The sequence below is a fragment of the Acanthaster planci genome, linkage group LG16, assembly GCF_054643075.1.
Source record: "Acanthaster planci isolate LZ-2023a linkage group LG16, COTS_SCS, whole genome shotgun sequence".
NCBI classification, from domain to species: domain Eukaryota; kingdom Metazoa; phylum Echinodermata; class Asteroidea; order Valvatida; family Acanthasteridae; genus Acanthaster; species Acanthaster planci.
The window spans coordinates 9,673,142-9,700,715 of record NC_141792.1 but is presented as its reverse complement, the minus strand read 5'-3'; the positions used below and the strand labels follow the sequence as shown (position 1 = coordinate 9,700,715).

Below are 27,574 nucleotides of genomic sequence, written 5' to 3'. Positions count from 1 at the left end.
CCTTCTTACCTAGTATAAGACTCCATTCCTCATGTAAAACAGGTTGAATGATGGCATGTTTGAGTGTTATCAATTGGAAGTTTTTTGACCTCGTAGGTTGATGGAATAGCCTATTATTTTGATGATCTCTTTGCATATATACCAGGTGTTCGTCGGTGAAAAATCGGCTGAAAAACAATCTCTCCAGCCCCAGTCTTCCCTAATTCACAGAGGAGGGTATACTTCCACGCATCTTGATTTTCGGTATGAATTTTTTGGTTGCTTTTGTCTTTTAATTTTTTAAGAAAATGAGAAGTGTCAAAACCTATCACAAACGTTGGTACGAGGGACAATATTTCTGTTTCGGCTTTTATTCAACCAGAAGGAGCTATTTAACGGTGCGGCTACTTTAACGTGTATTCTCTCGAAACAGTGATTACCATTTGTAATCGGGGATGAACGAAGCAACCGACACTGTTAAGCACCGATGGAGGCCAGCCTTATTTGCTGATGCCGTTACCGTTTCCATCCATTAAAACGCGCGCCCGTGGCGGGACCGCTACGTCATATCTTCCCCCGGTCTCAGCCTGATTCGTCTTGAGCAATCTTTACTCCATTAAAGAAGCACTCAGGATAATTGCTAATTTGTCGGTTTTCTTTTTCTTATTTTTGGTCTGCTGATTGATTATTACTCCTGACTTGTGGCCGGGGGGAGGGAGTCTGGGTGAAGTATATGCGAGCACGCCGCGAGCGGGACCGGATGTTGAACATCGGGGCCAAAACCCATTGTGAAATATTGCGAGTCCAGCCTTCATTGTAATGGTACTTGGGGGCCCGGTCGCAAAAGAAGCGATTGTTTGCAAAGCGCGCCTAATGGAGCATCGGAGCGCTCAACTTAACATGGTAGTAGCGGTTGTTCTGTGACAAATAGGCCTACAAAACTCAAGGAAGAGAAGATATGCTCGTATATTCTCTTTACAAGCCGGCGTCTCAAGTCAAGACTACCGACTGGCAGCGTCATGTAACTGTCATTAATGCTGTGTCATTTTGTATAATGCGCTGTGGCATTCAAGTTTCATAATCTGATTACATTAAGCCCAAATTATGTTAAACGTGTATTTTTCTTCAGTCAGTACTTTAACACGACATCCATCGTACTTACTTTCCAGACCTTTCCCATTATCTTCTGAAGCATCAGTCTGTAATCTTAAATATTTACCCCATGGACTATCCTCCTTGAGCAGAAGCACCCCCTCTTCGGTCCAAAAGAGCCATGTTGGTCGGTAGTTAGATTGGTTCCCGTCCCTCACGTAGTCTCCAAACGTCTGACAGACGTCCTCCGAACGTAAGAACCAGTAGCGGGCAATGAAACCGGAGGAATCCTGCCGGTTCAATGTCCAAGACGAAACGAAGCAGGAGCTGATGGAATATTTTGGCCTTTTTGTCTTTGTTACCAAAAAAGGCTTCACCATAAATTGTTTATTTATCTAAAATTTAACAAAATAACCACTGATTTGAAATACATTGCCGTAAAATAATTTGTCGATGATATTCATTGAAAAAAAATTACCTCACTGTGATCAATAGAGGAACAAGGATAGATAGTTGTGTATTATTCCCTTACTGCTGGAACGTACGTGATTCATATTAAAGCACTGCTATTGGCTTGACAAAAAGTTAAATAATCAGCCTCCAAACTGACAGGACCAATCGCATACGTTAAACTACAGCCAGCAACCGGTTCCTATAACAAGGACAGGGACCAGTCTAGGTCGGGGGTGTTCATTTTGCTGATAGCGACGCAACCGCAAAGCATGTGTCTCATAGTCGTTTGTGAACCAGCGAAGTGCCGTTCGACCAATAGAGCCTCCGTTGTTAAGAAAATTTCGCCCTCTCTTGGTCCAGCTCGGAGCCCATACAGTGAAACGTTTAAAGTATTCCGCTTTTGCTCTGCATTGGCTTTCTTTGAGGAAAACAGGCACCACTCGTACTAAATCTTCCAGTTTACTGAGCGAGATTTTGTTTACAAGATACATGTATATGTCGATTCCGTATTATGTTAATCTTATCATCTGATTGCTTAATCTTTTATAGGGATAATGACCGTTGCAACTTTAATATGCAGATTTTTGCAACTGACTCAGCTTAACTATAAGGTTCCTTGGGTTTCATCATGAACCTGTGCCCCTCAGAACACCCCTGGACAATTTTAGGGGGACGGGGCACGATAGAATGGATCACGGATAATGTTGTTATTTGTTTGAAGATCACAAAATGTTGAACATCCGTACAAACAAGAAACCGCTTTTCAAGTAACTTCCATATTCTGATATCACGTATTCAAAACTGTACGGTCTCCACAGGCCTAATTCCGACGAGTGGAAAGCCGATATGTTGCCTGTATGGAATGAACCCATTTAGGGTCGGATTCCAGCCCCAGGGATTATATCTCTTAACCTCTTGGCTATCCATTGGCAGGGAAAATGAAACGGGGGGGGTACGGTGGGTTTTAATTGGACTTCATTACTATGGCCCGATTGGAGAAGTTTATGTGAAAAGGGTGGTTAGGCCTATACACGTTGGCCTCCATGAGGCTGCGATTGGCTGTGTGAACCGTGTATCGTATGTGTCGCTGTCAGTTCGTCAGCGTATGCTTTCCCCGGCCGTAGGCGCGTAGGTACGGTAGGCTGCTTGCCTGAGCCCCCTGCTCATAGAGCCTGACCACGTGCACGTCGCCGATGTTTGTTTTGTTTTGCATCTGATACCTCTCCTCCAAGAAAGCTTACATCCTGCTCTTCTCACCAAAGACGAACAGAATATAAATCGGATAGGTGAAGTTCCGGCCTCGTTTTTTGTTCAAACGTTTCATGTGCGGGAACATGACCTTTTCTGAGTGAAGTTTTTTGAGCAACAAAATTAATAAACAAACAATAACTGAAAACAGTTTTACAAACAGTAATGAAAGCAAACTAACAAACATAGCAAAACATGAAGACAGTAAACTAACTGGCAGTTATTTTGTATTGAGCTGCTGATATATCTCTCTGTGTACTGAGGAGCAAGTTATTCCCCGAGGGCGGGGAAATTTTACTCGAACTGATTATAAACTGAGGGATCATGTCACAAAAGAATCTCCTCATATCATCAGCCACTTTGAAAATTATTTACACGAGATTAGTTTTTTTATCTCGTATTAGTTGTATGCACGACAGTGAGTGTGCAAAAAGGTCACCTTTTCCCCAGAAGCTTGTGATTTGTCGCTTTGCTGTGTGATTCATATTGTTGCATTTTGTTTAAAAATCATATCTATTGTAGACCGAGGTGTACAAAGCAAGCAAGCAGTACTTTAACAGAAGACAGAGTGTTTCGGTTTTGAATGTAAGTTTATTATTGCCATTTTGCAGGTAAGCCTTGTAGTCCGTGACACGAGCTCAGAGGTTAAAACGAAAATGAAACGTCAAAAATATTGCAACTCAAAAGGGAATTGAGCTAAACACCTTCAATGCAGCATTTCCATTGCATTGAGACAAACTGACAGGTTCAATATTGGAGTTTCTTGGGCTCGTGCGAGTCTGTACGTGTAGCATTTTATTGCCTGAAGATGCTCCACTTGCGAGGAACAAGAAGCCTAATATCAATCGCACCGTGCAGGACAGGGTGTGTTATTTTCTTCTCGTTCGTTTACGGCTTTGATGTCACCGAAAACTTCGCCAATTACCAACCTCCATAACACGAAAAGCCAGTGTGAAAGTGTGATCGTGTTGCTTAATAAGAGTGTTGTGACTACACAGCGCTAGTGTGCGTCATTTCAATGAAAAAAAATGGAAAAATAATTTAGAAGCAGCCTGAGACACTTTAACATTGGGGCTCGTCAGACCCGGCCGCTCGGCTCCCGTCCTCCCAGACATTCATTTTTTTCAAGGAAAAATAATTGCCCAGTTAATGGAATCCTAATTTCCTTTTGACGCCTTTTTGTATACTTTATATAGCAGTATATTTTATTATAGCCTTTGTGTTCCAAGCAGCGGTATTCAAAATAGTGAATGCATATTCATGTATTCACGCAAGCGCGGTAGGGGATGGAATTTTGGGGTCCAGTGAGTTTCTAGAAGGGGCACACATCTGGTTTTTTTTTCACGACTCAGACATAAAATTTTCTTTTCTAAATGCGAATCGGGGGATGACTTTGGGGGAAACGGGGGGGGGGGCGTCCCTTGGCACTTCAAGGGTCACGGTCATCCCGTGTATCTAAGTATTTGCGTCACTGTCCTTTGCTCAGAGGGTAATTTCATCGTCACACACGTCACACTTTCCAGTAGTGTAGCCAACTCCTCCCAGAGGGGTTCGGAGTGGGGGCGGAGGGGGGGGTGTCCCATGGGAGGTACTTGCCCCCCTTGGCTACGTACGGCTCTTTCATGAACCTTGTTAAAAGGTTTATCACCACTTTACATATATTGACACACCACGTGCTTAGCGTGGCGACAACTTCCAGCCCCCCTCAAAAAATTAAATTCTTTCGGGGTTGGGGAGGGATATTTCCCACAATTAATTGCCCTTCCCCTTTGGCTACGCCACTGTAATTAAATTAGCCTAGAGACAAACATTTCAGTTCTAACGAGTAGGATAAATGTGGGAACTTTCTAAATAATACACTGGCACTCCAGATTAATTGTGTCATTAACTGACATTGGACCTGCAGTTTACGGGCACCGTGATCGTCGTGGACGATAAATGCCATACTTACAATGTCCCCTCCTCCCGTGAAAAGCACGATCGGACCTCCGTGCAAACCGATATTGGTGGCGGTGGCTTACGGTATACACTCGGAGTCTTGTATAAAAGCATCAAGCGATTCGGGTATATATGGCATAATATTCTTCTGCTCGTGCCTTGACACTGCGCTAACACCTTCCGGAGGGTTTGTGAACACGCAAGGCTAGGGAGGCGTACCGTCATAGTGTTGGCAGCAAGCACGATAGGCCTAAGGTTATCTTGGAATTGCCTTATGCACCCAGCCCAAAACGTGATCGCGTTATTCTACCATATAACTTCAAATTCTTGTATTAAAAGACTTTTCTCGTAACTCGTATACTCGTTTCATTCTAACGTGATGCTAGTGTAAGCCGAAAAGCGCTTGCTCCCCCCACTTTTTGAGAGCCAAACATCCACTGTACCAAAACGCCCACCAGATGCAGCGTGTGTGGGGGCGCTCTCGCTCCCCATGCAACGAGCAAAAGGCCATGTGCAGGTTGTGTGCAGCGCAGTTTGTGCGGCCTGAACTAAGCCTACGTGTACATAAACAAACCGCGGCGAGCTGCCTGCGCTGTGTCATGCGTTTGTGTGTCGGTGCGGTGGCCGCTATTCCGGACTCTTCCTTCTTATATATATATATACACACATGTACTTGTATTTCTGAGTTGTTAAACACAAGTACACGTCGGTCAAAGCTTTAATGAAAAATGCATATACGAGCGAAGTTCTTGCTTTATTCGTTCTCAGTTTTGTGCATGATTTGGGGGTCAGAAGCAACCCTGAAAGAGGATGTTCCAGCGGGTAAGTATGTGGCCAAGACAATCTGTGCCGCTGTCATGACCGTCGGCATTGTTATTTTTATGGTGGGATATAGAGGATGTAGGCAGCTCATGAAGGGAAACGTTAATTAATACGAATCGGTCATGTTGGTTGAGGAAAGAGTTCTGTAGACGGACAACACTTGATTCCCTGTGCACAAACCGATGTCCGAGACTCGTTTGAAACAACCCAATTGTTTTCTAAGTAAATGCCTAGGGTTTTTCTGAGCCTAATTTCACGTTTTAGGACATGTCGTGGGAAACTTAGTGTTGTCTGTTCGTGGAACTCTTTCTGCAAATTCTGGGATTGATATGTTGGACGTGATCAGTCAGTCTGCGAGGTCACTTGGTCTTTGCTTGCAAATCTGTTGCTCATTGTGCCTGATTGTCACCATGATCAGCCAATCACTTTCCTTTCATTGTGGAAAATTGCTTTGAAAAATCGGGACTTAAAGTTGGAGATTTCATACAGGACTGACTGATGGCACAATGTGACCATCATGCTATCTAGCTGATCGACTGATCCCACCCAACAGATACGCTTTGAAGACTTCTGTAGTCTTTCCAGAACTCTGAGGAAAAGTTAGTGCTCTAGATATACTTTGACCACCATGCCAGAACTAATTAGACTGCTAACACAAGTAACTCTAGCCCCAATGCTCATGACAGCAGAAGTTCTTGATTACCTTTGGAAATTCTTGCATCTCTAGGCTTGGGCTGGAGTTAACAAAATCTAAGGATTGGCTTACAGAGTATGTAGAGCCAAAGTGCACTTGGAAATTCTTCCTCTGCGTGACAAAGTGTTAAATTTAAGCCCACTGTGATGGAATTAACGAACACTGACTTCTGGTGGACTTGTAGAAATGGCTTTGAATGCGATCCATGATTTGCAAAGTTCAGTCCGGAGGCATTTCCTATTTCAGATGCTGAGGTCGACCAATATGAGGAGATGGTCTTCATCGAGGGCCAACAGTTCACCATGGGAACCGACGCAAAGGATGCAAAGGACGGGGAGGCGCCCTCCCGCCTTGAGATGGTCAAGTCGTTCAAGATCAGCAAGTATCCGGTGACCATCGCCTCCTTCAGGTACCACGAATCGCGGAGTGCAGGGAAATCCATGGACCTGCTCATGCCCGTGCGAGGGGGCAGTGCTTTGGTCTACACTTCAATGACTTCATTAACCCAAACCCCTTACCCTAATAGTGCTGTCGCCCTGATGAATCCAATTACATCCAACAGCTGCGAGAGCTTGAAGCCTGCTGAACCTGACAGAATTCAACAGCTAGAGCAAAAAAGGCTTTTTTATCCACCGCTCACATTGACAAAACTTTTGGATATTGTTGGGTTCAGCATGGTTAGGGCTCAGCAAATGTGCATTGTTAATTAGCCTTTTGGCGAGTTGAATTTGAATTAAATCTGGTACACTAAGTTCTTTAAAATGTTTAAATTCACGTAAACAAAACAGTTCTCAATTCTCCATACTAAAGACACTGTAGCTACCGGTATACCTCGTGATTCGGGGCAAGCTTTTTCTTAGTTACGTAAGAGACGCCTTGCACCAATACACTGTTTTCAATGGATAAGAGGGGTGCCAAGGAACCAGTCCATTCCAGAGATGATGGTCACTGTGCGAAAGGCTGCTCTGAATCATGATGTATAGCAACAGTGACTTTAGTCTGAGGAATTCAAATTGTTATGTTCGTGTGCAGTCAGATAACTCAGTGCACCAGATTTTATTCAAATTTAACTCGCAAAAGGCTTAGTGTCCTTCGCAGCCCCCTTTTTGGCCCTTGAAGCCACGCCCCCTTGCAGTAAACTGGCTTTTGCTTAGTCTTGAATTGATGCTGAGGCGTGTGCCTTGTACAATATTTCACTTAGATACATCTAGTTTAGGCCTTCCTGAACTGATATTTGTCGACACTTGTGGTTTGAATTGACACTCAGAAAATTTGTGAGGGCCAAGAAGTACAAGACGGAGGCTGAACAGTTTGGCTGGAGCTTCGTTTTGGAGATGTTCGTGCCGGAGAAGGTCAGAAAAGCAGCAAAAGACAGAATCAAGGTAGAATCGGTTTGTTAAATACGATGGGCATTGGATTCAGTTGTTCTACGCAATTCAGACATTTAATTTAAAAAAATGCTTAATAAAGATAGAAGTAATGCTGTATGGACAGGTAAAAAACATTTCTCATCCAGAAATTTTGGAAAAAAAAAATGGAATTGGTAGCTGTTTAAAGAATTGTTTTTCTTTACCATAGTGTAATTTTCCGTTGGTGGTTTTATTTTCTTGACTCTTTCCCGTTTTACCCATTAAACGGGTTTCAAACATTGCATTTAAGAAGTATTGGAAATGTTGTTAAGCACAACATGTTGAAAATTCCACTAAGAAGGAAACAAACAGAAAAGACACAAAGGAGGTGGGCAGAGACAAGGAAGCAGGTGGGGGCAAGAAACGAGTTCATTTTGGTATTTGGCCTGTCTCCAGTCTTGCCACAGATTGGTATTGTGGGCTGCTCTCTGTTCTCCCCGTCAAGACTTGTCCTGTGGCCCTGGATCAATTCCTACAATTGGATAATCTCAAGTTTGTCAATCCTTTTCAACCGTGTTGACTTTGCATTTAAACCAAAAAGGGGGAGAGCTAAGACTCTCCAATGCTGTAACAAAACGTTACATTTTCTGTCAATTTTTTGCAATTTTTTTTCTTTCCAGGGAGCGCCTTGGTGGGTACCAGTTGATAGAGCCTATTGGAGAATGGTAAGTAATCCAGTCAGCTGTTTGGCCAACACTCTTAGTAGGGGGTGGGGCAAGGGATGTAGGGGGTGTAGGAGGTGGGGGGGTTAGTGGATGGGATGGTTGAACAGAATGATTAGATAGGGGTACAGGAAAGGGTGAGTCATAGTGTTGGGGGTTAGGCTAATGGGGTGGGGAGGGTCGGGACAGAAGATTGCTTTTAGTGGTCAAGTGCTTGCTTCAGGTTGGAGTTTTGTGGAGTTAAAGTTACCGTCAAACAGATTGTGAACAACTGGGATTTATCGATCCCCAAATAGTGGATCCTCAGATGTGTCATCAAGTAGGTTTCAGCTCTGTGTACAGAAAATAAAACCAGTTGCAAGATGCACATGATGGCAGCCTTTTTTTGGAAGAAGTTCTGTCTTGTCTGTCCTGAAAGGTCACAAGCGTTTTCTTACTGTCAACTCCTCCATCTCTCTCCTTCGTTGAATTTTATTCCCGAAACAAAGTTGAATGTTACCGCAGAACACTAAGTGAATCAATGTTTCAATTGATAATGGCTTGATTGCAAGGTATGTCTTGCAAAAAAGATGAAGTTTGCTTGTCTTTTGAAATGATCCTGCGTAGCCAGAAGGGACAGACTCGACCATCGAAGGCCGGTTGAACCATCCTGTTGTTCACGTCAGCCTGCGGGACGCCAGGGCCTACTGTGACTGGCATGGATGGAGGGTGCCCACCGAGACGGAGTGGGAGTTTGCCGCCAGAGGTGGCCTAGCAAGTGAGATGAGGCGGGATCAGAATGGATGGGGGGAGAGGGGTGGAGTGGGGAGCAGGGTTGCTGGGAGGGGTTTGTGGAGACTGGCAAGTGAGATGGGAGGAGAATGTGGGGTGGGGAGATGAGGGTTGGGGAGAATGGTTCTGGAGGAGATCATTGAGACTGACAAGTGAGATGGGAGGAGAATGTGGGACGGGGAGATGAGGGTTGGGGAGGATGGTTTCTGGAGGAGATCATTGAGACTGGCAAGCGAGATGGGAGGAGAATGTGGGGCAGGGAGATGAGGGTTGGGGAGGATGGTTTCTGGAGGAGATCGTTGAGACTGGCAAGGGAGATGGGAGGAGACTGTGGGGGGGGGAGATGAGGGTTGGGGAGGATGGTTTCTGGAGGAGATCATTGAGACTGGCAAGCGAGATGGGAGGAGAATGTGGGACGGGGAGATGAGGGTTGGGGAGGATGGTTTCTGGAGGGGATCATTGAGACTGGCAAGTGAGATGGGAGGAGAATGTGGGGCGGGGAGAAGAGGGTTGGGGAGGATGGTTTCTGGAGAAGGTCATTGAGACTGGCAAGCGAGATAGGAGGAGAATGTGGGGCGGGGAGATGAGGGTTGGGGGGGGTGGTTTCTGGTGGAGATCATTGAGACTGGCAAGTGAGATGGGAGGAGAATGTGGGGCGGGGAGATGAGGGTTGGGGAGGATGGTTCTGGAGGAGGTCATTGAGACTGGCAAGGGAGATGGGAGGAGACTAAGAGGCATTGGGATAGCATAGATTATAGAAAAGGAGGTTAGAATTAGAGGGGGCCCTAGCAAATACATGGCAGGGAATGACGGAGTGGAGATACAGGGATTGGATATGCTAAGATGCATGACTTTCATGCCAGTACATTTTAACACTTGTGCCCAAGGGGTCAGTAGAAGTTTACAGAGGCGGGTCTGGGCCAGTGTTGTCCAGTCGGTCTGTCCCAAGTCCATTCACAAGCCCCTTCATAGGCTGTTTCTTTCTAGACGAGTCATACATGTAGGCAGCATGGTGAACAATGACAAAGGAAGGTTTTTTTGTTATGTCTGAATGGCTCGTGCCTAGGCTTTTTTGGGTTGGATGGCATGTGGCATGAATGTCCATGGACTTGCAACGGACATGAATTTGATGCCAGCTTATGCACCGAAATGTTGGTGCTCTTACAGGGACGTTCAGGGGGTTTTGTTCGGAGTTCACATATTATGGTCTAAACTTTGTTCATGGTATCTTCTTTCCCAAATTTCTAAGCCTTGCTCGGTCATTTGTACCCCAAAGTCTCCTGGGCAGGAAAAATATTAGTCAAGATGGAACTTATGTTTTGATTTCATTTTTTTCCCCCAGAGAGGAAGTACCCATGGGGCAACAAGTTTGACGTGACTCGCATGAACTTTTGGCAAGGGAAATTTCCCGACACCAATGTGGCGAAAGACGGCTACAAGGGCGTGTCTCCGGTCGACGCCTTCCCCGAACAGAATGACTATGGTATAGCCCCACTGTAGATGAATCCATTGGCTTGTAGTGACCCCCAGTAATGGGGGTAAGCTCTTTCCAATTGCCCCACAAGGGTCTCTTGGAATGACTGTTGGCATAGTTTCTTGTCATTTCTGGGGAGGGGGTTGTCTTGATGGACTGTTTTTAATCCTGCAGTTCTGCACATATGTACACTCATCATAAATGATAAAAGTGTACACATTACACCAGTCACTGACATATATTTTACTCTGGAGTGCTCGCCATAGTTCATGAAAACCGTTTACTTGGATTGTCTGTACAACTTTATCAGAGAGTTTTCATGAGGAGCCATGTCGGTGGATGGGCATCTGATCCTTAGAAGAAGGCAGGAATGAACCTGCCCTGTTTGTGGGTGGTTCAAATTGTGGAGAATAAACATCGGAAAGACTGTACCCCCAAAATGGCCGCTAGTGAAAACTGTCCATGTGGGTGACCATTTACTCATTGTTGATATTTTTTATTGATCCAAAGTCCAAGGGTACATCTTTGTTTTTGGCCCAGCTTTGATCCTGATATTGGCTACCTTAGATGACCTTTGGCCCTTTTTTCCTCTGTTGCTGCCAGGCCTGTATGATATGGTTGGCAATGTGTGGGAGTGGACCTCCTCCCGCTACGACAGTCAAGACGACGCCCCAGAGTCGGACGGCACCAAGTACGCCTTGCGAGGCGGGTCCTACATCGACTCCAAGGATGGCTCCTTTAATCATCAAGTCAGGGTCACCACCAGGTGGGTGCGAGGGACCGGTTTTTGTCGTGCGGAGAGGACCATTTTCAGTCCATCCTGCGGGTTTCGTGCATGCACAGTTAAGGACAGTGGGGGTGGGGTGGGGGTGGGGCCCTATTTTGACCACCCAGCTGGGGTTATTACCATGTGGGTTTGGCTAGGTCGGGACAAGCCAACCATATTGTAAACCGTATTCACGAGGAAGTCATTTCAATCTTGTCCCCTGAATCTGCTTGTAAGAAAGCTAACTGTACTGCTGTAGAATGGGATGGTACCAGACTATATTTTGATAAGTGTGCATTCCAAGCCTTTCTCTCAAATTTTTTTGGAAAATCTGGCTTAAAACATTCAGGTGCATTAAATCTCAAGTGTTCAATTATTCACCAGCGTATGCAGGTAATAAATGTCATATTTATTGCTTTTATTTCTACAAGTCGGCTTGTGAATAAAGTGTTCAGTGTCTGGACAAGTTCAGTGCCACATGCCAGTCTATTTTCCCTAAATGACTACATGTAAATGTACATTGCTGTGTTATGAAGTGAATGCTTAGTGGTGCTGACGTTATGATTGAAAAAATGGTGGTTATAATTGAAAGGAGTGGGTCTGTACTTATATTCACCAAGTCAATGTCAAGTTGAGGCAAAAATCACAGCATTACCTCTGAAGCAGTTGGCCTTTTTGGCTTTAGTTTAATGCTAACATCAAATTGTTGCGTGTCCAAAAACCAGTGCCACAAATGTTTCACAGTCCATGCAGACTTCAGCTTTTGGCTAGATTTTCAGTAAGTATATACGTGTACCTGTTTGAGTGGAACACTGGGAGATTAGGGAAGAGTTTCTAGATCCTCTGTACCATGGAAGGGAGTTTACTCAAACTTTAAAGCCAACTAGAGTCTTTTCTGTTAATTGTAAAAGTGATGGGTTTTTCCCCTTTCTTTTTTTTTTTAGAACGGGCAACACACCAGATGCTGGCTCGGACAATGTGGGCTTCCGCTGTGCAATGTCGGTCACCTCAACCGATGCCCAGAGGCCCCCCAAGGGCAAGAAAATTAATCAGGACAGAAACCAGCAGGCTGAGGAGCCCCGGGTCGTGGTTCAAGATGGCAAGAAGGCCAAACCCATCAAACCGAACCCGGCTGATTTGAATGGCAAGAAGACCACGGGTGAAAAGAAAAACAAGGTTGAACTTTAACAAATATTTTTGCAGTTTTTTCCAGCGTGTGGCTTTCGTCATTTGTAAACTCGTCCACTTTTATGTGAGTTTTTGATACTCAGTGAAGCCTCAGGATTCTTTCTTCAGAATCGATTTTTTTTTTGGAAGTTGTAATTTTTCTACCCACCGTTTTCACCTTTTCAGACGTGACAGTTTAGTAACTATTGACAGACTGCATTAGCCCTAACCGTTCTGAATCCAACAAGCATATATGCATGATTTCAATTTTCCCAGAAGGGGGTTAGGGTTAGGGTCTCTGTGAGAACATGTAAACTTGGATCACATGCAGCTGGGTGTTTTTGTGAAAATCCACCGTAGAGTGAATGGATACCAGATGAATCCTCCTTCAATGTGCAATGAGCAATCCATTTATTGATAGTGGGGAAAACGACTTGTTGCTCACTTCTTTTTACAACTACTTACTTCAAGCAATGTTATTGGCTTGAGCTTTTTTTTTCCTACAATTTCAGTCCACGTGTACAGGAAGTTCACAGACATGTGTTGTATGCATCTAATGTAAATTATCCTAAAATCAGGCCATTGCAAAGTAGGGCTGTGCCGAATATCCAAATAACCGAATATGCGATCGATTGGCAAATATTTGAAGATTACTTTTTGAATTGGAATATTTGTATGCCACATTCATGAAAAGGAAGGGAAAATTTTCTTTCATTTTTAATGAGAAAACTTGCAGTATGGAGGCTTGTTCCAAGCTGATTCAAATGAAAAGTGTCAGAAATCTTACAACGATTTAAAAAGTAAATTATTCATTAAACAATTTAAAAGGAGTAGAATTTTTCAACAGGGCAAGAAATTTTGTTCATCACTTCAATCTTGCTAAATCATGGCTGGAGATACTCCTAGTTGTGAGAAGCTATTATGTTGATCATAATGTATAATTGTGTGTGTTATTGCAACTGATTTGTTTGTTTGTTTGTTCATCATAAATCTGCCGGTTGGTGCGACTGAATATTCGATCAAATTAAAAGGTCGAATATTCAAGTAGTGAATTATTTGAATTGACTCAGCCTTATGCAAAAGGACTTCCATTACTACCGAAACCTAAATATACTTTTTACCTCTATGTATCTTGACCATCTTTTTTCAACTGGTTTACACACATGCCCAGTATAAACATTTCACTTTGTGAAACTGGAAAAACATGCCACACTTTGTGAATATTTTGATGAGTCCATCAGCCCTTTTCATTCTGAAAATGAGTTTAAGTTGTCAAAAGTATTCATTCTGGCAGTCATAAACACAGACTGGAATGTTTAGCACAGGTTAAATTTTTTTTGTATGGCTTTCAAAATATTTTGAAATACTGTAACATCCACAGTGACTCAATAATTTCTTTTGCATAAAGATTCACAGCGTAACTGCATTTGTGCGATTTAGCGATTTATTTCAAGAAATAATAAAGCATTTGAAAAAATAATACAATGTAAATCGTTCATTCAATATTCTTCATTGTTTTGTGTGGAAAATATTGCTTTTTTTCCTAATCACCCCACTTAAATTTTGAGAACCGAGATTAAAATTTCTAATAAAGAATTAAAATTTTTACAAAATAGTTGTGATGCATTCGTTTAGTACAGTTGGCTAAAAACAGATACATGTATTAATTATAGATTTTCCACCCCTGCCATTTTAGATAATCTGTGCCAGCTATGGAGCACAGCTGTAAAATTTGTGCAAGTAAATATCCACGCATAAATTGAATATAAATTTATTTCAAAATTTTTATTTTATTATTCTGAGTTTCTTGCATTGATTTTAAATCAAACTAATTTCACTCCAAACAGTATTGTTAAACGTTTAGAAAAGTCTAATGCCTTATTTAAGCCCTTGAAACTAATCCACAGATCCTGTCAGGATTTTGAGAAAAAAGGCACATTGAACACATCTTCAAATTTATACTGGTACATGTACATGTGAATTACAAAATATGCTACTCGAACAAAGTTAAGGACCACTCTTGATTTTGTGTCGACTTTTTTATATGAGATATTTTACTGCTGAAAATGTGAATTTGATGTTTGAAACATTAAGAAAATTTTTTTATTCCAATGGTCCGTAACTTGTTTACGGTAGTGTACATGTATGGCCGTAAAATATAATGCATAGCCTGCTACAACTGGCCGATAGGGCCCGCTAAGTCACATGACCTTTAGTGGGTATAAAATTATCAACAAGCATGGCATCCTCCAATAGCAATGTTTGTTTTTAGAGTTTAGCAAAAATAAAGCCGGGTTCAGTAGTCTGAGTGCTCTACCAATCATCAGTTTTATTTTTGGTAAATGACACTTCTGACACACTTGGCCATGGGGGAAATGCATGTTTATTGATGTTTGATACCCACTGTGGCTCATGTGACTTACTGGGCACAACCAGTCTATTACGTTATAATACGAAAAGTACAAAATAAATGAAAGATGCTAGTTATTAGTTGCAAAAGAACAAATCACTCATTAATGGACAAAACCCGCTAAACGGAATTACAACATCACACTATTTTCTGCGATGAAAGTTAAAAAAAACTTTCCAATCTGCTGTACAAAGTCAACAGTAATACTGATGTGGCCCTGTCTTTATCCAAAGAATATGCATCAACAGTCTGCCACAGAGATACGTATCAAATACCACGGCTGCCAAGCTGCCAAGAAGGAGACTGTACTTGGCAAAGCTGTGCGCTAAGCACGAATCTGCAGAGTACCAGTCAATGCAGGTACACATTACATGATATGTTGGGCTGGTAACCTGATATAGCTAAGCATATTTTCCTGTGCTCAGCAGCTTTGTCAGTCTGGACCCAGATGGCCATAATGCCACAGGAGCTGGACATGCCGGCAATCCCCTCGGTCTTTCGTTTGGCTCTGTGGTGAGCACCAGCTGTTGCAGTCACCAAGTTTGTCTCTCAAAGAGTTCCACTGCCGTGTATAAAAAATCAATCAACTCCCGAAATAGCGACACCACATGCTGTGCACAAACAAAAATGGCAACAGCTGGGAGTGATTAACAAGAAAAAAAATCCAATTGCCGTTATCATCCCGGCACACAGCCAGTAGTACTGTAAACAGAAATGTATTAATTTCTCTAGGCATCTCCTCCATGTCCGATTATGCGAGCTTTGTTGCTTACACAGCTGTACACTGATTGAAAGTACTCAAACGAGAAAAGACTGCCGCTGAAAGTCGACTTTTGTTACTACTTCTTCGGAAGTTAATTTTTTTCCACAAGTAGAGTTTTTTTTAATGCGGGCAATAGACCTCTAATGCCACACTTCGTTTTGTACGGTGCTCGGTGAACCGTAGGTCCCACCCGGCGCTGCTAGAGAGTGCACACGTGAACAAAGTTTGACTCCATCAGTATCCCGGCCTATAAGACGGCAAGAACTTTTTTTTAATGCACCGAAGTGGTGCTGAGGTGGTAGGCAAGAAATGATTAATTCTTTACGATGAGACCAATTGGTAATCAAAAAGGCAAGGTTATTTAAAGTTACGCACGTGGGCTTGAGCATGTGCAGTGAATGTGGGTCGGTGTATAGCTGCGCTGAGACACCTGACCTCATGAGCACCAGTCAGGCTTTTCTGTAGTTTTACAAACACTGACCGCCATTTTGAATGGACGGCCAAAGTCTGTACAAATTTCACCCTTAGCTTACCACAACTTTTGCCGCAAAGTGCACATCAATTTCTTCACTGTTCACATGAAAGTCTTTTTCATTATGTATTCAGTAAAAAATATTCAATGTTTCCATACTTGCATGTGATTTTGGTAAAAACATCTGGTAGAATAAAACCCGTTTCCACTTCAGCAAGGATAATTACATATAGTTCCCTTTTTTTCACATTTTTACACTCCCCATCAAGACAATCTTGCTAGACTAATTCATTCTCTCAATGACCACAGTTAACCATTAATCCGACCACCAAATTAAAGATGAAAAAACCTTACGTACCCTTTTACGGAGAGTACATGTAGCATCCCAACTTAAACTAACCTTATTACTAATTCATGAATTCAACTGAATCAACTCCTCCACCAATGACTGATTTCCATACTGCCTGACCTGCTTGATCAGCAGCCAATCCGCTTGCCAGTCTGCTGGATGATGGGCTAGCTGATCCACTCCTCTACTTGTTGATCCACTCAAAGAAGCCGATGTTCTTCAGCTCTTCGTTCATGCTCTGGAGCCTCTCCTTGTCCAGCGTTGCGATGGGCAGGCGGGCCGGACCGATGGTGGGACACCGGGCCAGCTTCATGATGCACTTGTTGCTACCAACATCACCCCCTGTCAACCACAAATCACGCACACTGACAAACTGGGGTCTGTTCTTGTTTTCCTGTCATCTAGTACAGGTCAAAGGTCATGCATATCGATCTATCTTTGACCTCCCCCAGCATCAGTATCTATGACAATATAAGGTCTGAACTCTAATGGTCAAATCACTTGCAGATGAAACATTCACCAAAAAGTGTGGGGGGGGGCGGCAAAATTAAACCCGCCTTTTCAAGCAGCCAGGCTGATCACAGTGGAAATGCCTACCTTCAAGGCAATTAAATAACCACTTGGTGGCAGAAAAAAAGCAGGAAAGACAAATCAGGCATCCTAAGAAAAACCAATCTATCAAAGCCGTCCCACTCAAACCCAACCCACCCCACCCAAACAAACTTAACCCAGCCAAAACTTAACCCAACCCAGCCAAATCCAACCCAACCCAGCCAAACCCAACGCAACCCAGCCAAACCCGACCCAACCCAGCCAAACCCAACGCAACCCAGCCAAACCCGACCCAACCCAACCAAACCCAATCCACCCCTACCCACCCCAACCCAACCCTATGACCTATACACTTGAGTGTGTAAAGCATCAACATCTGGGGCATGTTCAATACGTATGCCGGTATTGGCATACACAGTATATCTGTAACAGCAGTAGGCATACATACCCAAAGTATTGTGTGATTGCACGTGCCCCTGATCAGCCCACACCCAGCCCTTCATGTTTCAGACAAAGAGGCCACTAGTGTTGAGAGATCACGCCTTCTCAGGTTCAAACACTGACTTATGTCAAGTGATCATTCCAGCAACATGCATTTTGTTTTGCAGGAGTCTGATACGGGCCATCCATTTTATTTGGCATTTTATAAGCAGGTAAAAAAAACCCAATTCCTTCATTGGGTATTATTGTCAATTTTTTTGTTTCTTGAAAAAGCATGTTCATCACCCCCATACCCCCAAAGTATTTGAACACTTACCATATTTAAACAGTATTGGAATGAACGACAAGTACATCATCTGCAACAAGAAGAGAAAATATGCAGGAAAATTTTACTAAACATGTTGAAAGCAAGTACATGCAGCCAGCAAATAATTTAGGGAGAAATTATACAGCACAAGTATAGCTTCAAAATGTCCCTCCATTTTATTTCATAAAAAGTATTAAAGAACTGTTTTGTTCCATTCTGACAAGTCCGAGTAAGGGTAAGTCAATTCGAATAATTTACTATTTGAATATTTGACCTTCAATTTGATCGAATATCTGAATATTCGGTCGCACTGAGGGCAGATTGTTGATGAACAGATCCTATACAAAATCAGTTGCAATAACACACAATGGTACATTATGATCAATATAATAGCTTCTCACGTCTAGGAGTATCTCCAGCCACGATTTAGCTAGATTAAAGAGACGAACAAGACTTCTTGCCCTATTGAAAATTTCTATTCCTTTTACATTGCTTAATGAATAATTTTAAAAGCATTGTAAGATTTCTGACGCTTTTCATTTGAATCTAATTGAAACAAGTCTCCACAGTGCAATTTTTCGCATTTAAAACAAAGGAAATTTTCCCTTCCTCTTCACGAATTTGGCATTTGAATATTCAAATTCGAAAAATAATATTCGAATATTAGACAATCAATTGAATATTCGGTTATTCAGATATTCGGCACAGCCCTAGATGCGAGTCAGGATGCCAAGCTTGACTTACATACTCCTTCTCCATTGCCTCCATGTCACCCTTTCGGTAAGCTTCCAGCATGTGGTTCGCTGGTTTACCGGCATAGTTGTAAGTGCTTAATAATTATGAAATTAAGAAAGAGACAATTCCAGAAAATTGGTAAATCATATCATTCCCTGGCTTCAGAAAAGTTTATGCGGAAATGTACACCACAGGTTGAATCCAAAGTCAACCCCAAGTTAATTACAAGCCAATCCAAAGTCACTCACGAATGAATCACGTGACCATCTCAAGTCAATCACAAGGCAATCATTAGTCAATCCCAAGTCTCTCACAAGTAAATCACAATGTGAACCACAAGTCTCCGTCAAATCCCAAGTCTGATCCCAGATTAAATCACAAGTCAAATTAACCGTCTGGTCACAAGTAACAGGAGATGTGACAAAGAATTCCTGTACCACAGTTCATTTGAAAAGCTTCAAACCTTAGATGCTTTGCGCTTGACTTGTGAGGACCTGTCACAACTTCTGAGGACCCAACCTTTCCCTTCATATGAGGAAAGAGGTCCTCAGACAAACTAAGGTGATATTGTAAAGTTTCCCCATAGTCAATATTAAAAAGACATCCAGAGGTGACTTTCTTCAGCAAACTTTCTTTCCAATGTTTTGTTGCATTTTACGTCAAAAAATGGAGAGAATGCACTGCCAGGCTCAACATTGGCTTCCCAAACCTGCGGCTGTGTCTTCTATAAGCACATGCTCACATGTTTTGGAACAGGGGGAGGCATTGACCTAGCCCTTGAGACAAGATTCAGAAGCAGCCCACTAGAAGCTGTACTTGGCTACTATGATCAAACCCTAATTACCTTCCAATGAATCCCTCTATTCCTCGGGAAAAGGCTTGAGGGAGTTGCTACAGAAAGAAGATAGGCAGACAGAAAAAAGAGAGACGTAAGAAATTTAATAGTGAGTAAAATAGTCAACATACATATCGTGGACTGTCTATCTGGAATCCCTGGTTGGAGAAACACACCAAGGGCATGATGTCTGTTTAGAAAGCCAAGATAAATTGGCCAAGCTAAATTCAGGATGCAAGTGGGGTTATAGTGCAAACCTCTGCACAAAAGAAGTCCGTATAAAGTAGGACTAGTAAATGTGGTTATTTCCACAAAGTGTTTTTCCCTCTCTTCAAAAATAGCTTCAAAGGCATTTGGGGTCAGCGTTATCCGTGGGGAAATGAAGAGGACATGTTCTGGGTGTTTGGGCAGTAAACGTTTGTCTTGGCGAAGGTTCTCATTGGTGGGGACCACCCTTACCTCATCCGTGGAGTACAGCATTTGCAACCTGTCCCCAGCCAGATGCTGGACTCGAGCCAAGTCGTAGAAGTCAGAACAGGTGAACTTGACACCCCGCAGCGACGGAACAGATGTCTGCTTCAAACCCTCCCATATGGATTCCAATGAAACTGTGCGATGTTGAGATGGTAGAATCTTTAATTATTTCTTAGGCAGCATGGTTTTAGACAGGCATTCTAATGTGGGAGTGGCCACAGGGGGGCCCACAGCTCAGACATTTTGCTCCCCCCCATGGTTGGGGGCAAAATTTTGCCCTTACAAGTGCTCAAGTTGTCACTGTCCAAAAACTTTCACAAGTTCAGATATATTACGTATTTATACTGTCAAAAGGGATGAGTTGAACGATTTAGGAAATTACACTAGGTTCTTGGGTTGATGACCACAAGGCAAAACTGTGGACTAAACAGCCATTCATACATTGGTGGCATACCAGCACACATTATGCTTTGCACTTGGTTCAGGCAGAAACCAAAAGTTGAAGTGAACTCATGGCACTTAACGGCCCTCCAGATCTGATGAATCCACTGTTAGTTGGAACCAAACTTTTCAGTGCTTTTTTATGTAAATGGTCGCCTGGAAGCAAGGTCCTTACATTTTACACCTGTCATTCCAGGGTTGTGGTAGTAATACAGAGGTAGCGACGGTGCGGCAGCACCGACTTCTTTCAGGTACTGAAGCAAGAGATCTGAAAAATGACCATAAAAAAATGTTATCAAAGAAAACGCGATCGAGAGATGGAACACGTACTGTTTGATAAGCCAAAACAAGATGGGTCTATAGGCAGTGGAATTTACATGTGGCCATCCCCCTTGTCAAGATGTGCGGGGAGGGGGCGACACCCCTCCCCCATTCCCCACAAGCCTAATCGCTAATACCACATGAGTGAGTTTGCACAATGGTAGAAAGGCATTGTGGGAAGGAAAAAGGAGCAAACACCGCCCCCCTTTTCCTTCCCACAGCACCTTTCTCCCATTGTGAAAACTCACCCATGCAGTATTAACGATAAGGCTTACAATCTAAACCCTTCATTGCTAGCCACTGTACCAACAATTCCCAAGGGCAGATCCAGGTTCAAATACAGAAGTACAATGGAACACGCAGGGACACATGGCCCCTCTCTCTATTTGTATTCCTGTATGTCGATGAACCTTGGTCTGTCACAGGCCCCACACAGGTTTCTCTGAAAGGTACTAGGTTGAGAAGCGATACTCTCACAGAAACAAGCGCTGGTTCCGCACTAGTCTAATGTGACTCGCACCACAGGGTGCACTGTTCTAGTCAAGACATTTGTGAGTGCTCACAAGTCTTACCACAAGACAGGGTGAGCCACCTTGATATAGTCGTTCTTCCTTTGCCTTTCACCAATGAAGCCCGGGTTCAATTCCCGGCTCGGTTCAGATTTGGATTGGATTTTCAGTCCCTACCTGGTCCTTTGGGTTTTAACCAAAACATTCTTCTGGGGTTTTTCTCCCACCTCTACAACTTTTCCTATTTCTTACTGTCTCCTCTCTACAGGTTTCTTTGGGCTTCCAAGCTACAGTGCCTGGAGCACAATTATTTCTATGGGTTGATTTGCGTCGAGGAGATGCTAATTTGATTTGGGATTTTGGTTTCTGTCCCTGCCCAACATGTATTGTACTGTAATGGTGCATACTCAGTGTTTCCCTCGAAAGCTTGTGAAAAAACCACAAGCGTACTCCTTAGAAACAGTTGTTTCGGTATCCGCTGCCACATCTGACTCGAATCAGCCAGCCGACATCCGCAAGCTTGGTGGTCGAGTGGTTAAGACGTCTGCACTAAAGCAGGAAGCCGTGGGTTCGAGTCCCAACCGAGTACGCTTGTGGTTTTTTTCACAAGCTTTCGGGGGAACACTAAATACATGGTATACAGTGTTACAATACACATTGGGCAGGGCAACCCTCCCCCAAAATACTAAGACTTGTCTTTAACAGCTCAGACAATGACGACAATGGAATGCTTCTGTCACAGTTTATTTGAATAGCTTGTGATTTGGCTTAAAACTGCAAAACATGTGATTGACTTGAGATGGACTAGACTGCAACACCAGTACACTTTAATCCCCTCCGAAAAGCCACTGCAAATCTCGGATAATAGCCTTAAAACTATAACAAATTTGATTTGCTTCAGGTCAAATCTTCAGAAAATGAGCATTCATTATGCCCAGCCTGTCACAGTACATGGACTTTTAACATGCAGAGCTGGTAACATATCCATTGCCTTACATCAACCATGACACACAGCTTCCAAGAGATGCTTCATCTAGCACGTTGACCTGTGAATCACGTACCGGCCTTCTTCATTCACGGCAAACAAACCACAATGCAAAAAGTGCAGGACTGATTGGACATTTATAGCCCATTTCGCCAAGACCGCTCTGGATAGAAACCTAGGCAAGATGTATTGCAAGTCCAAAGGTCTGCATGTCTTAAACTCACCAACAGTTTTGGGCTTGAAGTATGTCGGTGACACGACGGATATCGCGTCAGCTCCAATACTTGCAGCATGAGATGCCTACAGCCGAGTAGAAGAAAATGTCAAAGGTTTTTTAAAAATTGTTTATCACTGTTCTACTTATACAAACTTCCATCTTTGCCTACAAATAGCCGATGGCCATTTCAAAGGGGAAATAAAATGGGAAAACAGCTGCTTTATTTCATTATTTCGTGATTCAAGCAAAAAAAACCTTGGACCGTGCCAAAGTCCACTAAAATCTTTATGAACATCAACAGCAGAGACTCATTTTTACATACAATCCAGAGGTTAAAACAAGGCTATTGTTTGCAATGAATCATGCGAAACAGAGACAAAAATGCAATCAGAACTGACAGTTTGTACAACTCTGGGAAGCATGCCACTCTGTACAAATGACAGGTTATCTTTCAAATGCATTTTTTCCAGTCGAGTGGCACTGCAGTATGTGAATTGAAAACTTGCGTTGGATGGGAACATTAAATGATGTATTCAAAACAAGACTGAATAGTTGACACATTTGGACGATGAGTACATGTACACTGACAGCTGCTTACCAAATCCTGGGTGTCTCGGAGCGAGTCGGCTCCAACGTGGACCATGATGACATCAAATCTAAACACACACGCAACAAAACATACACCGGGTGCTGTGAAGCCTGAACAAGACACCAAATATGTGACTTTATGTTATTTTAACAGGTTCTTCACTACATATATGTTGGGCTGTAGGGTTACCTCCGTACCCAACAGTTGATGCTAGGAACTGGTTACCAATTATGGAACCAGGTACAGTGGTAACCAGCTTTCAGTATGAATCTTTTGGCAACACGTTCGAACACCAACGAGCGCATTTGTTTCTTTCTTAATAACTCAGATTTATTTCCAATTTTGCTCCTTACCCCCCTCAAGAAAAAAATCCCCCCATAAAATGGTCCTGCCGTCAAAACAGGGCAGTTGTGGGAACAGGAAGTGTAAAATTTTTTTTCTTGAGGAGGGGTTAAGTCGCCGTTTGATTCCCCTGATTTCTTGTTTTTTGAAAGGGTACTTACTTGCCCTTGCCAACTTGCATCCACTTCTCTGCAATCTGCTTTCTCTCGTTGATGGTGAGCGAAAGCCCCTCGCCAGTAGTACCACAGGCTGCAGACCAAGGTGTTAGCAAAACGATGGGTACATCATTGATATCAATGGCACTACGGTGCAGGTTCCTTGCTCGAACACAACAGGGACCCTTTCCAAGGAGTTGTTTTTTTTAAACCCTACAACCAAGTCGGGGGTGGGATGGGGTGAGTAAGGGTGAGCTATATGTAGGGCTGGGTGGGGTGTCTGAGAGGGAAGAGGGTGCAGTTTCTCTGAAATTGTTGCAATGGATTTAGTTTTGGGATGAGCATTCTACAATTTGGGGGAATCTTGGGAACTGAGGGTAATTTTTCAACTATTCAGACAGAAACTGGTCGCCTCTTCCGGCTCACAATTAATTATGCACACAAAGTGCATTCCCACCAAAAGGATATCATAAAAAATACACAAAAATGCAGTGCCTTCTACCTCCATGAAATGAATAGGATTTAGGTCCGGCAGTGAAGTGGGGGGGGGTTGCTGGGGGAAAATCATTGCCCCACTGGAAATTTGGAACACAAAGAAAATAGTAAACTATACTCGCGCAGACTTAAATGTACATCCCCCAATGTAACATCCAGCTCGCCCACTTTTCCCCCTTGCAATGAAACTCCGACTACCCAGCCATTCAGGACACTAGCTCTCCAAGTGTGTGAAAAAGAAATTACCTCTATCAAAATTTGAGGAGCAAGACTTTTGCCGCGTGATCGAGACAGCACCACCTACATGTATTTAGTCAGTGCCTCGTGAGAGATGTCTGCTGCACAACCTCTGTAAATACGGAAAACGTTAACCCTAACGCCCTAGGGTGAAAGCAAAATCATGCTGAAATTGGAGGATTTGGGACTGTTAGGGATACTGGGTATAATATGAAGGAATCAAGTAGAAAAACAGTAGGTTCCTCACTCACGGAATACATTGCGAACTCCATCATTCAGTAGCTGGGTCGCATATTGATCAATCGCTTCCACATTCACATCCCTGAAAGAGAGGACATGTTGCCAATGAAATACATGTACAGTGGGTCGGGATAACTTATCTGTATCTCAAGCTACTCTTTTTTACGCTGTGAGCAATTATGAGGTCTCAGAATTGTGATGTGCATGACATGGGCCTTGAAGGTGTTGGATGTGCATTTGACAGTGGAAGCCACATTTCTTCTTTGCCTGGTAGCTTACTGAATCTGGTGAATTCCCTGAGGTCATACAGCCCCCTCTTCATGTTGTACATGAATACTGGGTAACTGTACGAGAGTACAGGGGCCAATTTCACAGAGTTGCCTAAGCACACAATTTGCTTAAGCGTGAAAAACCTTGCTTGATAAATAAGGTTTCCAGCCAAAATTTCATGTGATGTATATTGCTTTGGCATGGTATTCACCTGTCTTTTGGTTAGCACGACAATCACATAGATTTTGAGCTGGTAACCTTTGTTTTTTAAGCAAGGTTTTTTGCGCTTAAGCAAATTTTGTGCTTAAGCAGCTCTATGAAATTGGCCCCAGGTTCTTAGCATCTTAGTCTGAGGTTGATTTCTGACTTTGAATGTTTAGTGAGTTCCTATGTGATATTTTTCTTTTACAAGATTGTAAATAAAAAACTCTTTTCTCTCCTGGAAACTCCAAACCAATGATAAGAAAGCGGAAACTACGGCACGAAAATGCCACATTCATGGGAGTGGCTTGAGTAATTTGGAGGTGGGGGATGTACCATAATTGTCCCCAAATTGGCTGCTGTTTGAAGTTATCAAAACCATGGATGACCTCACTGTCCATGTTCACGATGGCCAGTTTTGATGACAGTCACAACTATCGACAAACCCTTCTGTTAATACCATCTTACCCCTGGGGAATTTATAAAAACAGCCATCACACACACAAGCAAGTGTGTATTTGCCTGCAACTGGGGACCCCCTATTGTTCCTCTTTTGTTTGTACTTTAACTTTTGTAGAAGACCACCCATATGTTTTGTACACAGTTGTCAATCGGGGACCCTCTGTCAATCGGGGACCTTATTGTCCTCTATTGTTCAGGGTCCCCAATTGCATGCAGAAACAAACTCATACACACACTAGCGAGGAACACTTACCCATTTTCGGTCATTGGAGTGAACACGGCAGCAACAAACCCCTTCACCTTGAATCCCTCCATCATCGGTTTAATTGGAACCGCTGTGGAAAGAAATCCGTCCGATAATAAATTGGACCACTGTGCAGCCTATACAGCCATATGGTCACAACTTGCATCTTACAATGTTGGCCTGACCGTGGTCCCGCTGTTGAGTGGAACCATACGGGGCCAAGTTCTGCGATGCATAGCCAGGCTCGCGACTGACAGGATTTGCCAAGAGTTGCAGGGGGACTCTTTCTTGACCCTTTTGGTGGTTGTGCCACTAGTAGTACTAGGGTGTCCCTAGAATTGCACCCTATCACCAACATCAATCACCAACCACAACAGGGGAGTGGATGACATTGCCTGGTACGCGCCCTCCTCCGTGATTCAGCCACGGAGGAGGGATAATCCCTTTGATCATGAAGAGACCTCCCGGATGAGGAGGGCGAAGGCAAGGGGAGAGGACTTCCATATACAGACATACATGTATATCGGCTATCACAAAGTGTTAATAAGAATCAAATTTTGTGGGGAGAATATCACAGCTTTACTCAGAAAACACTTTTCAGACCCGTCTCATAAGGTTTGTTTACAGGGTGTCAAGTCATGGGACTCTTGGGTCAAATCATCCAACGTCATGAACATGGTTCATTTTTGGTTTATCTGTCTTAAGGGTAATTTTGGCTGCAAAAGCTGAAATTTCAAGGGAAAGAGTTTTGTACACAACACTGACTTTTCCCTTAAAAAATAAAATGTTATAACAGCCGTCAGAAAGTGATAACATGTCCTAAAAAGTGAAATTCAGCTAAAAAATTCTGAAGCATTTACTTAGAAAACACTTTTGTGCACAGGGCCTCAAGTGTTGTCCGTATATGTTGACCTCTTTCCAAAATAAATCAACATCTGAACATCACCTGTTTCTGGGTTCCGAACGCTCAGTCGCCAGGTCACATGACTCACCTAGGCCTTGACGCTGGCTGTCGTCTATCGATATCAGCACACCCCCACGACTACGCCACGCCACACACAGGGTAGTGAAACAGTGCAAAGCCTGGAATATGAGAGGTTCCACAACAAGCCTCCAGCTCTACCATCACTGGAAATGAGCTACTTGTACATGTATTTATCACAACAGTTACGAGAAAAGCCCCAGCGGGTCTTCCGCACATTGATCGAACAATGCAATTAGGAAACCGCAAACCAGCAGCTGGCCAACCACCTACCCTTCTCACACCTGACCTCCCCATTGTTATATTACTGACCTACGTTTGGAATCTTTCATTTACGTCCGGGGTGTGACATCTTCTTCATTTTGTTTTATTTTTCCTCCGTGGCAAAGCCTCGCTTCCCATTCCGAATGGGCAGTGAGGCTTTCCCTTCAACTCACCAGAATTTCACTGGGAACAGACTAGCATAAAATTAGAAAAAAGTATTCGAATTTGCGAGAGGGCGCAAAGGTGTAACGTGCCCTGCAATTTCAGAAATGTCTCAAACCTCAGTGGACCCATTATCTGAAACCAAATCGAGTTCAGGCGGTCTGTCATGTTCTCGCGCTCGAACGGCTGGAACACGACTCAAGAACACTGGCAGAACAGGATCACGTACACACTACCTCCACGTCAGGGGGTTTTACAGGAGCACATGGAAAAACTCGTGAGATTTTGATTTTTGAACGGCAGCAAAAAGCCCGGTAGAGAGTGGCTTACAAAGCACAGACAATGGGAAGTTTTGCAAAATTAACATTCAATATTTTCATAACACAGAAATGAATGTTCCTATTCAAATAGAAAAGAATTCAGCCAGGTTATCCCAATATTAACTCTCAAGTAACGTACATGTACATGGACGCTGCCGTGTTGCATGTCCGCGCTTGCCACTCATATTGGGTGGGATTGAAGAAAGCCAGAAGTATTTTTGTTTTTGCCTGGAAAGCCTGCGAGAGGGCGCTATTTCATGTTTCTGGTGCAGATTGTAGGTCAAGCCAGAGGGCGCTTTCCTTTACTTATATCTTGTCAATTTGT

The 27,574-nt window shown here is 43.2% G+C and overlaps 2 protein-coding genes across 4 annotated transcripts; one reads left to right on the top strand and one right to left on the bottom strand.

The window, feature by feature from the left end:
* The first annotated feature begins 5,248 nt into the window (after nucleotides 1-5,248).
* LOC110982701 (inactive C-alpha-formylglycine-generating enzyme 2-like) lies at nucleotides 5,249-13,966 on the top strand. The gene is made up of 8 exons (XM_022241320.2): nucleotides 5,249-5,532; nucleotides 6,473-6,635; nucleotides 7,494-7,608; nucleotides 8,256-8,300; nucleotides 8,904-9,054; nucleotides 10,411-10,551; nucleotides 11,146-11,308; nucleotides 12,253-13,966. The coding sequence occupies exons 1-8, from the start codon at nucleotides 5,439-5,441 to the stop codon at nucleotides 12,494-12,496; spliced, it is 1,116 nt and encodes a 371-aa protein (XP_022097012.2). The 5' UTR covers nucleotides 5,249-5,438; the 3' UTR covers nucleotides 12,497-13,966.
* On the bottom strand, nucleotides 13,898-26,800 carry LOC110982687 (N-acetylneuraminate lyase-like). Of its 3 annotated transcripts, XR_015428022.1 has the most exons (13): nucleotides 26,514-26,799; nucleotides 25,531-25,612; nucleotides 24,356-24,426; nucleotides 23,379-23,466; nucleotides 22,885-22,942; nucleotides 22,294-22,369; nucleotides 20,430-20,522; nucleotides 19,799-19,947; nucleotides 19,349-19,395; nucleotides 18,514-18,598; nucleotides 17,779-17,818; nucleotides 16,590-16,811; nucleotides 13,898-15,496 (listed from the first exon to the last, which is right to left on the bottom strand). XR_015428022.1 is itself a non-coding variant. In XM_087147404.1 (12 exons), the coding sequence occupies exons 2-12, from the start codon at nucleotides 25,593-25,595 to the stop codon at nucleotides 16,654-16,656; spliced, it is 930 nt and encodes a 309-aa protein (XP_087003530.1). In that variant the 5' UTR covers nucleotides 25,596-25,612; nucleotides 26,468-26,800; the 3' UTR covers nucleotides 13,898-16,653. The 3 variants fall into 3 exon arrangements, 2 of the variants coding, with proteins under 2 accessions (XP_087003530.1, XP_087003529.1); XM_087147404.1 differs by having other exon boundaries at nucleotides 13,898-16,811; nucleotides 26,468-26,800; XM_087147403.1 differs by having other exon boundaries at nucleotides 13,898-16,811.
* Between the last annotated feature and the right edge of the window lie 774 nt (nucleotides 26,801-27,574).